Source organism: Pleuronectes platessa, chromosome 12, assembly GCF_947347685.1.
Source record: "Pleuronectes platessa chromosome 12, fPlePla1.1, whole genome shotgun sequence".
NCBI lineage: Eukaryota > Metazoa > Chordata > Actinopteri > Pleuronectiformes > Pleuronectidae > Pleuronectes > Pleuronectes platessa.
In genome coordinates this window covers 21080334-21094819 of record NC_070637.1, presented here as the reverse complement: position 1 = coordinate 21094819, position 14486 = coordinate 21080334, and the positions used below count along the sequence as shown (strand labels likewise).

Genomic DNA, 14486 nt, shown 5'->3' with positions numbered 1-14486 from the left:
AAAAATGACGAGTTGTTGTAGTCAAAGCACGTGCGGTGTAGTTCCGCCCTCATCTGCGCCAACATGGCTGACGAGACAGCCAAAGCACAGACCGCTCAGCCGGGCGGAGACACGATATTCGGCAAAATCATACGCAAGGAGATTCCCGTGAAGCTGCTGTATGAGGACGAGCAGGTAGGCGTTCGATTCTGACACCGAGAGGAGGTTTGCGTGTGAAGAGTCTCACGTGGGCAGCGTGCACTGCAGTTAAGCTAGCTGGCGTTAGCTCTGCGCTAATGTATAGAAAGAACTGTGCAGTGCAGAGTTTAACACACTGAGCACAGACACACTGATTGAATGCAGTGGAGGTAACATTGCATGAGACCCATGTTCCATTTGCAGCTACTAAACCTCTGCACACATCTGGATCTCCACCTACATATGACTCTGAGCCACGTCCTGTTTCCTGCAGCTGAGCCCTGTATCAGGACCAGAATCCGGTTTTATTGCCAAGCAGGTTTACACATGCAAGAATAAATTTAAAGTTAGGAAACAAAAATTTGATATAAAAATAACAATTGTGAAGAATGTTGTGAGTAAACAGCAGAGACTGGATGGTGCAAAGTGGAGCTCCTTCATTTGTTATTGTTCATGTGGTCTGTGGAATGAAACCAGTCAGAACTGGGTCACTGCAGGAATCTAAACTTTAAATGTGAAGCCACCAGTTTCATATATAGATATAACAACTTTCCAGGGACCGTAGGACGCTTTACATATTTGACATATTTAAGGTGTCACAGGCAAAGACAAGGACAGATAGTATCAGATCAGGGCATATGCATATAGTGTTGGTTCCCCTGTACTGTATTCATACATTGTTAAATTGAAACACTTAGATAAGGAGTGGACGTGTGAAGCAGCTCCACAGATCATCCAAACTGATGAGGTTATAATCAGGAAATACTGGTCTGGTCAGATTGTTGACAACAAACTGACATGAGACATAATGCAACACTGATATAAAACTGTGCCGGAGAGAAAAGACAGATGGGTGGATTGTAGGAGGCTGAAGGTCAAGAGATATTTTTCCATGTTGGCAAAGATGGCTACCTCCTCAGTAGTAGTATATAAATACTTATATACTTTTTATAGGTGTGTGTGTACAGACCTAACACATAAACTTCTAAAGTGCCAGTCAGGATACAGACCGAGTATTTATTGCATTTGTCACGTTTGTGTCTGCAGAGGCTGAATCCTTCCTCTGAATTTGTTCTTCTGTTTTTCAGTGTATAGCCTTCCCTGATATTTCTCCTCAAGCTCCAACTCACATCCTCGTCGTCCCTAAAAAGCCGATTGTTCAGCTGTCACAAGTCGAGGAGACTGATGCTGCAGTAAGTGTGATCCCTTAACAACTTTCTGTCAGTGGCCACTAGATGGCATCCTTTACAGCCAACGTAATGATTGTCTGAACATCTGCAGTTCATTATGTTGTCTGTTTGCTTTTTACTGTAGAGTCATTCATAGATTCTTCTCTCTCTGTCTCTCAGTTGTTGGGCCACTTGATGATAGTTGCCAAAAAGTGTGCTCATGACGCGGGTCTGGACAACGGCTACAGAATCGTCATCAATGACGGACGTGATGGCGGCCAGTCCGTCTACCACCTCCATGTCCACGTCCTGGGTGGACGCAGCATGGCGTGGCCCCCTGGCTAACCTCCGTCCAACCGGCAAAGACCATCCTGCCATCTGTTAGTCTGCAAACAGGCACTGTTCAACTAAATCAAGTTGCATGTGAAACTTGACATCACGTGTCAAAGGAAACCTGGGAAATCACTCATAGTAATAAAATGCACTTCAACAACAACAACAACAGAGAGTCGTGTATTCTTGCTCTAGAATTTTTTAGATCTGAAGAGAACTTCTATTTGTCTTTTCTTTAATTAAAATGTCAGGAGTCATGTATTATTTAAATTTAAATCTAAATCATGTATAGATTTTGGATTTAAAAAAAACGGTCAGTTGGGCTTTTATCACGTGTGTCCAGAGACGTTCTGTAGTTGTATCTTAAAGTCAGTGTTGTGCAAGTTCACACCTCATGAACTAGTTCAAAGTTCAGTTCATACAAGTAAACATGAATAGTTCACGTTCATAGTTCACCATTTAAATTCAGAACTAGTTCATATTTCAGTTCATTTCATAGTTTTAAGGTGGAAAGTTAGAATGAAAGACTTAACTTGTTAAAGAAAACCTTATCCATCACTACCCCTTGCCTTTACTGTCGGAATCTTTATCAGACAGTGTGTAAAAATCCCTCTGCTTTCTCTTGCCATCTGTATATGAGACCGAGAGCTGTTGTGTTGCAGGTATGGCCTGCCCCTTTAGGGAAAATTTGTAGTGTGTGACGTAGTGCACCAGGGTATTGTGGGAAAAGATGCTAAATGTGTGTTTATAAGGAGAAGCGACGGAGCATCTAGAGGTGATGCGAGTGTTGCTCCTGCTGTATATCCGAGAAATAAAGTGGCCGCATTCCAAGTAAAGAAACATCTCCTCCTCCTTCTTCACGGAGCGGTCCGGACGGCTGGTTACCGGCCAGACAGCGAGCCAAGATAACCAGTGACAGGGGCGGCTCCTGGTACAGGCGACTATTGTTAGAGAATAACCCAGTGGGGGGGGGGGGATATTACGTATATAATGTAGCGCGAAGTCTAGTTAGTTGGTTTCGGTTAGGCTAAATCGTGGACATTTTACGGGCATGAGCAACGACATGATGAAACCATTCGATTTAGACAGCGTCTCTCCTGAGGAGAAAGTATTGAAATGTCCCGAAGGTCAGTGAACAGGTAGGGGTGGGGCACGTGACAGTTCTAGGCCAATGGCTGTAGGGTTTTGTAGGATGCCAGGCTCTCATTGGCTGATGAGTTGGCGTATCAAGGGGTGATTGAGGAAGGGGAGTGAAGAGTACAGTAAAGTCGCTGGACTTTAATGAAGTTACAGATAAAGAGAGAAGTTTCCTGTCGTCTATACACGAGGATGCTACAATATGAACGTCTTCACCGTTCATAGTCATTATTTGTCATTGAGTTGCGTTCAGTTCATCGTTCTCATAAAAGTGAACGTGTTCAGTGAACGTGTTCAATAAACGCGTTCTTTTGCGTTCGTTCATGCACAACACTGCTTAAAGGATATATCCAATGGGAATTGAAGACTTAGGTCAATCAGGTTCATGTTAAAGAGGAAGAGGAACTATTTATTTACTGCACATTCACTAAATGTATGTGTTGGATTTTTCCACCATCCACACCATATCTATGATCCACACATTGTGTGACTCAAGTAAAGTGACTTTGAATTGAAATCTTCAGTTTCCAGTCAAGTGAGAACAGAAACAAAGTGAATGGCTCTGTTTTATTAACAGTAAGAAACAATGCAGATAGTTGAACAAATATAAAAACACATGAAACATCCACAAAATATTAAAACAAAAATAAATAAATAAAATGGTGTCTTTTCTTTACAAAAATGAAGAGAGAAAAAAATTGACACGGATCCGATGCCACGTAGAATTTAACAAATAAACATGTACCTAGCATTCACAGTCCCCTAATTACAGTTTTTTCTTTCATTTTTCTTTTTTTTTGTGATAAAATGGGGTGAGAAAAAACAAAAACAGACAATTAACACAATTAGACGCTTTGTACAGACAGAATAGTTCCAGAGAAGAAAGGAAGTCACTTCTGATTTTCTTTTATCAAACCACGTGACATGTGACGCAGTATCTCACCGTTTCTTCACTATTTTTGTATGAAAACAAAAACTAAAAATCTGATGTGCAAAATAAGATTGTTTTGTTTTTAGACAGCTACATCTTTTCTAGATCTTTTAATCAATGCCCTTCTCTAGTCAAAATGGGCACTTCGAGGCATTGAAAGACATTGTAAAGTACAGTAGACAGAGAAGGATATGAACTTGTAGTCTGGAACCTAATTTTCTGAGAAAATCTACTAATACACTGCCTTTAAGTCATCTTACTCTAGGACTCAGACGAGAAGCTGGAGAAAGAAAATGATGAGTCCCTCTAAAAATAAGGGACGAGTTGATGAGAAAGAGTTTCACTTTACTGTTTGTAATTCTTACTTCACCCACTGGTTGAAACAGAACTAAGCACCTTCTGTAAATGCACAGATTTAGTTTATTACCTCTGCCAAAAAGGTGATTGTGTTTTCAATCCTCTTCATTTGTTTGTTTGTGGATTACGCAAACATTTTTTTCCCAAAAACTTGGCGGCAGGATGGGAAAGTGTGAGTTTAAGAAAACGTGACAAAGAAGTACAAAAAAGCAAATTGGGATGGCTGTCTATAGCAAAGGGCTAAGAGCTGTGTCACAGATATGGCAGCGATGACTAAACTAGTGGTTCAATATATGAATCCAAGATTTGTTGACTGACATTCAGAGAAAAAAGGTGAACTTCCATCTCAAATTTACAATATGAACTGAACTGTCCGCTTTTGCACAACAGAGGAATTTCAAGATGGCTCTACTGTCTGAAATTGACAGCGTCGAGAAAGTGGTGAACTTTGGTAAGTGATAATTTAGGCTGAAAAATGATCATTGGTTTCCCAAAGGCTGTTACTATTCAGTTTCAGTGAGATCGACACAGACTTGTGATCTCTGTCCAGTACATGCTACTAAAGCGACTAACAATCTTTTTTCCAACTACTGGGAGGGAAAGTGAAAGGGAAGGAGAGAGTAGAAGACAACTGGTGAAGGAGGCACTACAAGTCCCGGTCGATGACGATTCAATGGACGGACAGTTTGTCGTGAAAAGTAGAAAACTTCTGTAACTCTGCTAAATTTGTGAACGGCTTCAGGACTGTTTGTGTACTTTATCAGGGTGGTTACTTAAGGCTGCTGAAATATGCTGTGTACTGAAGAAGAGCGAATAAATTATTGCAGTGTTGCATTTTCGTCATAGTTTAAATAAAACATATTTTGTGAGTGTTATGTTACAATGCATTCTGTTCGTCTGAAATGACTGTATTAAAAATCTTAAAAGTTGTCTGGTATATTATTTGATGGGACGGGGGACGGGGGGGGGGGGGGGGGGGGGGGGGGTTACACTGCTACTATCGAGGATGTGTTTTAAGGCATGCCCTCAGTTTGGGTAGGGTCCTGACACACGGAGAAGACTGGAGGGAGAGTGGAGACTGTACAGCCACGGAGATCTGTCCACGGAGAGAGCAGTCAGGTAGCGTTATGTCCATCTGCAGGGCGGGTTGGCCGATAAGCGTGAAGAGGTTGGAAAGCTCACATGACAAATGTCCAAATCACTCACGGGTCAGTTTCTGTTCAAGGTACATCCATGGTGCTTCATTAGGGGTTTAGCCAGTCGAGTGGAAAGTTGAAGAACTTCTCTGGTCTCGTCTGGCAACAATTGTCTTGGTTTTGTATCCATAATGCTAAAGTGGTATAGTCAGCAGAATGGCAAAAAGTAAAATACCTGCCTCCTTGCTGTTAACACTGATTCGTGAGCCATCAGAACTCCAGTCCAGACTCACGTTTATTCACATAACCTTGATTTCAGGGAAAGTTCAAGTTCACTTCTGTGCGATGGCCTCCTCTCCACTCGGCCGTATGCGGGTGAAGTGCATTCCTCCGACCCCTGCTAACCCCAGACCCACAACGGGCTGTCGAGCAGTCTCCTCTTTGCTGGCAGATGAAGCCTGAACCCTGGCGGAGGCTGTTGATCCTCCCGGCCCGGGGAGGATCTCCGGCAGTGATTCTTTGGCGGGGGTCACAGACCCAGGGCTGGTGGCGGAGGGGGAAGTTGTTTTGGCGGTGAGGGGCTTGGTAGGGCTGGTGGGGCTGGTCAGGGCGAGGCAGGCCAGGGCATCCAGAGTCCCATCAGGGTCAACCATGACATTGATCACTGAGAAAGAGAAAGATAGAAGTCAATGAAGTGAAGTCTTCGTGTAACAGTCAGTGTACAATTACTGCAAAAATAAACTTTGGATTTAGATTCAGAATTTGGCAATGAAACCTTTTTGGTATTTTCTTTCTCTACAGGAACACAATGTTACCTTGAAGCTGCTTTTCAACTCTCTTCAGCTCGAGCAGAATTGAGGAAATCTCCTGCGTGACGTGAAGGAAAAAAGAAAGAGATTAGCTTTTTATATCACTTTGCTTCACTCGTCGTGATTTATTGATCCGACAGACTTCTTTACCTTATTGGAGCTTTTCAGGAGCGGCATGTCACTCTCCGACCGCAGTTTGCTTTCAATTTCATCCCAGTTCCTGTCTTTATCCTTAAACAAAATCCTGTACAGAGGAGTAACAAAGAAGAGCACACGTGTTCACTCACAGAGAAAGTCAACACACTGGCTCACTCAGGAATTGATGCACTGTAGATACACAGGTTATAATATCACAAAGTGCACTTACCTGATTTTTCCTGCAGTTTTGTCGACAGAGTTTCTGATTTTACTGGACAGTTGAGAAACTGAATTGATCAGCAAGCTGTCCAACACCGCCTGAACCGAGAGGAAAATGAATTCAGTGTGACATCTGACAGCCTGACAGGGTTTTAGTGAACTCCGTGTGTTTGAATATTCACGATGTGACGTGTTGCCTCTCACCTCCTCCCGGTTCCAGGTCCGTCTCCTCAGAGCTCGGGCCTCCGCACGTTCAGGAGCATGGGGGCGGAGCTCCACTGGCTTACCGTTGATCTCCGGCGCCTTATTGGTTGAAATTACAGGCGGGATCTTCCTGAAGTTGAGGCTCTCATCAAACACCCGATCCACCAACTGGATACAAACAACAAATGAAGAAGAGGGAACTCACAGATAATTCTATACAGTGTTATTCCATTGTTCTATAATAGAGTTATTTGTGAGAAATGAAATGAAGGAATTAGAAACCGGGTCTCTAAAAAGAGGCAGATTTTTATCCTAAAATAAGAATGAAGAGGTAGATTAATTAAAGATTAGCAGAAGGGATTAATAAATGAAACCTCTAGCAGCAGATGCAAGGTAGTAAGTAGCAGAGAGGCCAGAAAGCAACATAGGAGGGATGGCAAAATCATAAATGAAGCACATACAGTAAGAAAATGACAGAAGAAGAAAAACAGGCACCTTTCTCATGCTCTCCTCTATGTCCGGCTGCGTGGAGCGTGCAGGGCCTACCTCTTCCCGAGTGTCGATAGCTGATCCCGGGGTGGTGGCGGCGGTGCTGACGGTGGTGCTGGGGGCCGTGCCAGAGGAGCTGACCGAGTCAATCTCGCCGGCCACGTCGTGGATCTCACGAGCCAAGACGGCCAAGTCCTTAGCCAGGTCCTGGCTGATCCTACGCACACAGGGGAATAACCTGTTTACCATCAGACAGGGGTTCTTTAGGAATCAGCACAGACATCTGATTGAACACTTGAAACTTGAATACAAAACCAATAATCAAACATAGACATCAAGATACAAGTGAAACCATCAAGGACGGTTACAACATCAATTAATAGATCAGTCAAATTCAGATCAGCGCTTATCAATACCTGGCTATCTCCTCGCTGTGCGCGGTCCAGTCCCTGATGTACTCCTCCTGCTCTTTCATGCGGTGTTTCATCCCCGGACCCGTGGTCACGCCGGCGCCTGGACTCGTGGCGGTGCTGAGCCTCGAGCTGCGGTGCGGGACGAGGTGATGGGGCCGCACGTGGGAGCGTCCTCCGTGCTTCGGAGAGTTCCGGTTGGAGCCGAACTCTTCCTCTGAGGTGGAGCCGTACTCCGGTGGCAGACGTCTCCATCTGCTGCTACTGGACACTGTGACGGTGACGGCAGGGGAAGACAAACGTCAGTTAATGTTGCAGTGATTCATTCAATTTTAGCAGCTATTACTCATGAAGTTAATAATGAGCTGGTGAACATGAGACGATTTGTTACCAAAGGAACCCCCCCAGCAAGGACTACTCTATTCTGACAAAACTCAAAACAATGGGAGCAATAAATAACAAATATTATCGTGAGTAAAAGCATCATATTTTCTCTTTTTTTGTTTTAGTTATGGTTAATGGACATGTAAACTAGAAACCACACTGAAAACAATAGAAACAACAGCAAACAGAGACTTCATCTAAAAACTCCCCAGGCAGCCAAAACAAATGCTTCAAACAACATAAAATCTGGAAGAGCCAGGACGTGTTAATCAGCTTCAAATCCATGATGAGACCACGCCATGCTCTCTCAGTCTCTCAGGAGCAAAACGGGACGAGATTAAAGAGTCACAAAGACAAATTGACACAACGTGCATGGGACATCAATCCCAAATCAAAACCTTTTAGCTCAGGGGTTTTGTAGTTTAGCTCAGGGGTTTTGTAGCATTTGGGTCTTCACATTACATGATGGTTTTAAGGAGGGAGACAAAGTTAGCACGGCAACATATGCTAGAGCTGGGTCATTGCACTTCAACTTTACTCAGTGAAACTTTTATTTTATAATTAACTACTACAAGTTATACTTTTAAATTACGTGTGAAAAATATATTCTAAATTCAAGTTTGTGTTATTCTTAACAAATAACTTTACATAAGCTGAAATTCCTAGCGTATCTATCACCTTTCAACTAGTCAAGTCAAAATTTGATATAAAAACTATTCATTCTAACATGAACAATCTGCTTTTTCCCGTTAATGAGATCGGTGGCGGCTTCTATTGGTGTGACCCAGGTCTGACACACAAACACACACACACGGTCCTAGCAAGGCTCTACAGTTCTGGTACAGTACCCATCAGCTCCTCCTCTGCATCAGCACCCTCAGGTTCAGGCTGAGAGCTCTCTGGACGATGGAAACCAATGCACAAGACCGTCACAACACAGGTGAAATGTTTGAAGACAAATGTTTGCATGCTGACACAGTAATGAGGTATTCAATGAAAGACGCCTAAGACAACAAACTGTTCCTCTTCTCCTCTTTCCTATAATATTGAAACAAATCTAAACAGGTTGTCTGAGTGCTCACCTGTGGGCGAGCAGTATCCAGCTGAAGTGGTCTTAGGTTTGATCTCATTCAGTTTGGACACGCTGTTGGCCCTCATCCTGGGTGTCAGTCTGCTCTCCGTGGGCGTTGATGAGCGCAGACCCAGACGCAGAGCAGTCTCAGCCGACAGGCGTGGCGAGGAGGTGGAGCTCCGGTTCACTGTACATTCAGAGTCACTGCGGGCTGAGATGGAGCCCAGACGGGTCCTGCGCGGCTGAGCCAGCATGTCCAGTCGGGACAACCCCTTCCGACCAGATGGCGGCTTAGAGGTGGAGCTGGTGGTGGACACCTCAGAGGCCACAGACACCCTGTCGGCATCAGCCAGGTCCGTGTCAGATGTATCCCCCAGCCGTGCTCGGCGTAGAAGGGAGGCTCTTGTGGGCCTCGGCTGTGGCAGTGAGGCCTGCTTGTTCATGGAGGAGGCTGTGCCTGACTGGAGCGTGCGGCTGGTTTTGGAGGAACCACTGGTGGTGTTCTTGGCAGACCTGCTATCATGTTTGGAATGGAGGGCGTCATCGAAGCCACGTCCATATGCTGAGTGCCCCAGCGGCCCAGAGTAGGTCTCCTGGTCTGAGGAGAGGATATCAGAGATGGGGAAAGAAGAAGTCATATCATCATCGGTGAGATCCTGTGAAGGTTGACGGGCTCTGGAGGAAGCTGAGGACGGCTGAACAGAGCGCCGGGCGTCCGTCCGGCTTGTCGTCTCCACAGTTCTTGGTTTAGTCTTCCTGTCCAAGCGCTCACGGGCACTTACGCTTGTGACGCTGGTCTTGGAAGCAGTGCTCACGTTGCTCTTCTCCCGGTGCATGCTGCTAAAGGAACGTCGTTTTTGTGCATTACCAGCTTTCCTGTCTGCCTCTCCTGCCGCATAACTGGTTGTACTGGCTGTGTCTACATCTGACTCTGGAGAGATCGAGTCAGACCGTAGGGGGAAGCCAGTACCTGCACTTTTACTGCCCTTCTGGTCTAGTTTGTTTTCATCTCGCAGTTTGGCCTCCAGGAATGCCATGACAGCTTCAGTGTCTTTCAGGAGTGTGGCAGTATCCATGCTACTCACAGAGTCACTGCGTTCGCGCCCATTGCTGCCTCTGTTGATACGTGGGATGAGCTCTGCAGGGACATTAGCGCTGGGCTTCTCAATAGTGAAGCTGCCCTGGCGTACTAGAGGCTTTCCTGACTTGTCTTCTCCTGACCCTCCTCCTTTCCTCTCCTGTGACCTCTTTCTCCGCTCCGAGCTGCCAGAGTTTCGGACAGGAGCTTTGGACGGAGAGGAAGTGGAGCTTTGTTTACGTTTACTTGTCATCTCAGCGCCTGGCTTGGGAGTTGGGGACTCCCCGTCTCCCTTGTTCTCTTTTTCCTGTGGTTCAGTGTCCTGTTTCTCCCCGATCTCAGACCTCAGCGCTTTGGTGCTGGTTTTAGCCCGGGGGTCATCCAGAGGGAGCTGAGGCAGGGTCCTGCGCTTGCGGTCGGTCAGACTGGAGGAGGATTCGCCTCTGCTGAGCGATGCACCGGACTCAAAGGCTTCAACTCCTGAAGAACAAAAATAAATACTCAGCTCACTGAGATGCAGGATTCATAACATTTAGAAGCACATTAAAGGGATTTCAAATGTAGCTTTAAATTTAACATTTAAGGTTTGGGACATTTTGAAGGAAATAGTTTATTTGAAAACTTACAATTAAGATTTAATATAGGCCTGTTCATACTCTGATAGTCAAGTGACGCTGTACCTTGCTCTTTGTGCACAAAGACTGCCGTCTCTCCTCCCGATCCCTCTGGGTCTGTCCTGGTGTGATTGGCAGCTAGACTGGCCCACTGAGAGACCCAGCTCGAGTCACCAGGATGAGCCTGTGGGCACAAGAGAGGGAGGTGAGGGGCGGGGCGACAAGAGAAATGGAGACAGGGGTGAGAATAACAGATAAAAGAGCAGTTAAGTAAATCAGTTAAGTAAACTCCTTGGGAGCCTCAATCTGATTACACATTCACGTTATTTTTAAAGTCCACATAAATCATACTCTATCACCTTTCAAGACAGTTTGAAGAAAAGCTAAACGGTTGCTCATTTCATTTACAGAAAGGGTGTAAAAGACTTTCAGTGCTCGTACGCAGTCCCCTCCCCTCAGTCTTGTGAAATGGCCTGAGGGCTGAGCATGTCTCTCCTCATCGGAGTATGATCTAGGTCAGTCTCTGGTAAGACTAGCCAACTCCCATTAACAGGCTAGAGGACTATTGATCAAAACATGGGAGTGAGTGTTGATGAAAGAAAGCCATGAATCTTAGTTTTCCGCTCATGGAATCTTTTATTACACTCGACTATGAGTCATAATGACACATAAGGAGTCAGAGGTCAACCAATGGGATTTACCATATACAAACTAATTAAATCATTATTAAATTATATGAAATAATCATCTTGGGCAATATCAGTATTGTTTCAACGGAGACGCTGGTGTGAACATCTGTTGTGCAGAGAAATGCAGATAGAGAAATGCAGATAGAGAAATGCAGAGAGCACATGGGAGGAATAAACGATTTTAAATAAGTAGAAGAATAAACTGGACACATGAGCTGTTAAAGAACTGTTTTCTACCTCTTTGCCCGTCTCTCTGGTCTCCTTTACTTTTCCTTCTCCTTTCAGTTCTGAGAGAAGAGCGGAGTCTTGGTTCTGCTGAACACCGAACACCTAAAAACAGTTGAAATAGAAGAAAGAAACAAAAGCGGTCAATGGGGCAAAAGATTATCCTTAAGTACAATGCATGCAATTATGTATGTGTGCAGTGTCATGATGTCACATTACTCTTTATTCTGTTCAAAAGCACTGTAGCACACTCTATAATGAAAAGGAGGTGCCCTTGTGAGATATAAACACTTTGTTAATATTATTCTACAGCCCTCTTATTGAACAAAAGTGAACTGGACAGCCAGATGAAGATGCTGTTGAATTAAAACGACAATCTGCACTTGATAGTTGAGCACCATGGCAACGAACACACACGCAGACACACACACACGCAGACACACACACACACACACACACACACACACACACACACATAAGAGCGGACAGACTGTGAGCAGTGTGCCAATTAGTGTCAGTTAATTACAGGAATTAACATAACTATTCTTCCAGTTTTGGATGTAACGCACTCAGACTAACACTGACGAGAAAGACACCCCACTAATTATATCCCTGCTCCTCTGAACACAGCACCTGTATAGAACATGTAAATGGAAACGTACCACTGCACAAGGATGTGTAGTAAAGATTAAATCATTTTCTGAGTGTCCAATGAACTCTATTGGACATTTTAGGACGTTCTATTCATTTCCTACATTACTTGTAATGATGGCCAAAAGTAACATTTGTTAAATCTTTCCCTAAATCTCTCTCTGTCCCATTCAGTCATGTGTTCTGCGACCTTCACAGAGCTCTGTACAGGACAGAGGCAGTGGTAGTTGTGATGAGAGTTGTTCTGCCTCCCTGGAGCATCGTTTATGATAAAGCAGGACGTTGCTTGATGGAGCAAGTCTCTCCGGGCTATTACAGAAGCATTAGGTTTACCAGCGAGGCGGAGAGGATGGAGTGGTTGTCGAGGAGGGTAACAGAGAGATCACAGGTTTGTTTTAGTGGGAACAAATTAAATAGTCTCAGGTGACTTGCTAACCTTGAAAGTGCCATTAAAAGAGGTCATAAAAATCTATTACATTCTCTGTGGTCTGTTTGTGTTGGGTCAAATTCGTCCCTTTATAGTCACTGCAGATTCAATTTTAAGTGATAATCAATGATAATTCAAATACTAGTAATAAATAAAAACGGATTTAATGAATTATTAAATCACCCTCTTTGCAGGAAAATAATGCAAAAGCTAATTTTCAGTGATACAACTCCAAATACATGACATAATGTTGTAAAACTAAAAACATACAGAAGCAGTCCCACTTGGGAAGGTAGTGGCTGACATCTGTCTCCATTCCTACCTTGTCTATCATGCGCCTGGCCTCCTCTTCCTCTGGGTTCCTGTTCTCCAGTTCGATAGTGTAGGTCCCCTTATCACTGTGGTCATCCTCTGCATCTCTAGCTGTCCCTGCTCCTCTCCCCACGACCGAGTTGTCCTCACTGGGGCTGGTGGGGCTCCCTGTCGCCAGCCCGGTGCTCACTGAGCTCCGACCGATACTCAGGTCCTCAGACCTCTGCTTGAGCAGCACACGGGCCGCCGTAGGAGCCCCGGCCGTCACTGTGGCCGGGATTGGAGCTGGGGTTTTACCTAGCAGGAACAAGCAGAAAAACATCTATTAGTGAATGAATGACAAAGCTACTAACAGGTTTAATTATAACAGCTTCTTTGTTACCTGAATCTGAGGCCGTGGTAGCAGAGGTGGAAATGCTGAACACCTTAGGATGCGATGGAGGCTGAGGAAACAGTCCCTCTCCCCCAGCTCCTCCCCCCAGCAGGGGTGAAGTCTGGGAAAATGAATACGAGCGGCGCTTGCGATGGTTTTCCTCGTCGTAGAACTCAATCATGAAGGCAGTGCGGGGGACAGACCTTTGGGACCCGCTCACTGTTACGCTCCCACCTCCTGCTCCTGCTCCCACGTGGCCTTGAGCTGCTTTCAGACGTTCCTCAAGGGCGAGGCGGCGGTTGGCAAAACGAAGGCCCACTCCATTTTCAGAGTCACTCTGGGTGCCATCTTCATGCTTGCTGCCTATGAGGGAAATAGAATAAATGGCAGGTTAATTACTGCCTATCACACACATTGTTTTTAACAAAGCGCTTATTAGCAAATGTTTCTTATGAAACTTCATAACATACAACAGTAAAGTGGACGTTCTTTACCTGGGTTCGTTTTAAATCCTATTAACAACAACTGAGACCCCAATACTTTAACAGTACTTGTAGGATGTTACATTAGCCAACATTATGGAATTCATATTTCAACATTTGTAAACAATAAGCAAAGCATAGCCACAGATAGCAGATTTTGTACATCAACGAAGATACAATGCAGCAGTATTGTGCAGTACAACAATGTGTGTGTGGCTGTTAAATCTAATTAAATTAAGCATTCAAGAGAAGGATGCAGACAAACGTCCCATACTGACCACAGCATAGAACCACATCCTCCTGGAAGCACTTCCATTGTGGACACAGCAACACCAAACAAATGTCTGGGAACCGTTACAGATCCAGATCTATAAACTTTCAGTTGAGGCCTGATTCTAATTAATCGACTCGTCATAACAGAATGTAAATTCAAGACGCCTGGCTCCCCCACCCCAAAACAGCTATTTCTACGTTTTCATGAGTCAGGGTCACATAAGCCGGTCCTCTCAGTGCGATGGCAGACAGAGTGTAACACTAATCCAGACATGCCACCCACACAGTTACTGGCCCTGCCTACTTCACTGACAGCCAAAGAGAGGAGGAGAGAGAGAGGGCAAAGCGGGGGAGGGGAGGACGAGAACTTGGAGGGGGAGTAGGAGTCTGCTGTAAG

The 14486-nt window shown here is 44.8% G+C and overlaps 2 protein-coding genes across 2 annotated transcripts in view; one reads left to right on the top strand and one right to left on the bottom strand.

Moving 5' to 3' along the window:
• Positions 1–13: 13 nt before the first annotated feature.
• On the top strand, positions 14–1848 carry hint1 (histidine triad nucleotide binding protein 1). Its single transcript, XM_053436216.1, has 3 exons — positions 14–174; positions 1266–1370; positions 1527–1848. Exons 1-3 carry the CDS (start codon positions 64–66, stop codon positions 1689–1691), a joined length of 381 nt encoding a protein of 126 aa, XP_053292191.1. The 5' UTR covers positions 14–63; the 3' UTR covers positions 1692–1848.
• Positions 1849–3369: 1521 nt separating this feature from the next.
• The window catches only part of cep170aa (centrosomal protein 170Aa), a 35402-nt gene continuing 24285 nt past the window's right edge, over positions 3370–14486 (bottom strand). Inside the window, exons 11-22 of the mRNA XM_053436563.1 lie at positions 13344–13697; positions 12972–13258; positions 11584–11676; positions 10724–10841; positions 8976–10523; positions 7516–7780; positions 7106–7337; positions 6611–6778; positions 6417–6505; positions 6200–6293; positions 6056–6107; positions 3370–5904 (exon numbers count right to left, since the gene is read on the bottom strand). Coding sequence (XP_053292538.1) covers positions 5573–5904; positions 6056–6107; positions 6200–6293; positions 6417–6505; positions 6611–6778; positions 7106–7337; positions 7516–7780; positions 8976–10523; positions 10724–10841; positions 11584–11676; positions 12972–13258; positions 13344–13697 — 3632 coding nt within the window. The 3' untranslated portion in view covers positions 3370–5572. The remainder of the gene's footprint in view (positions 5905–6055; positions 6108–6199; positions 6294–6416; positions 6506–6610; positions 6779–7105; positions 7338–7515; positions 7781–8975; positions 10524–10723; positions 10842–11583; positions 11677–12971; positions 13259–13343; positions 13698–14486) is intronic.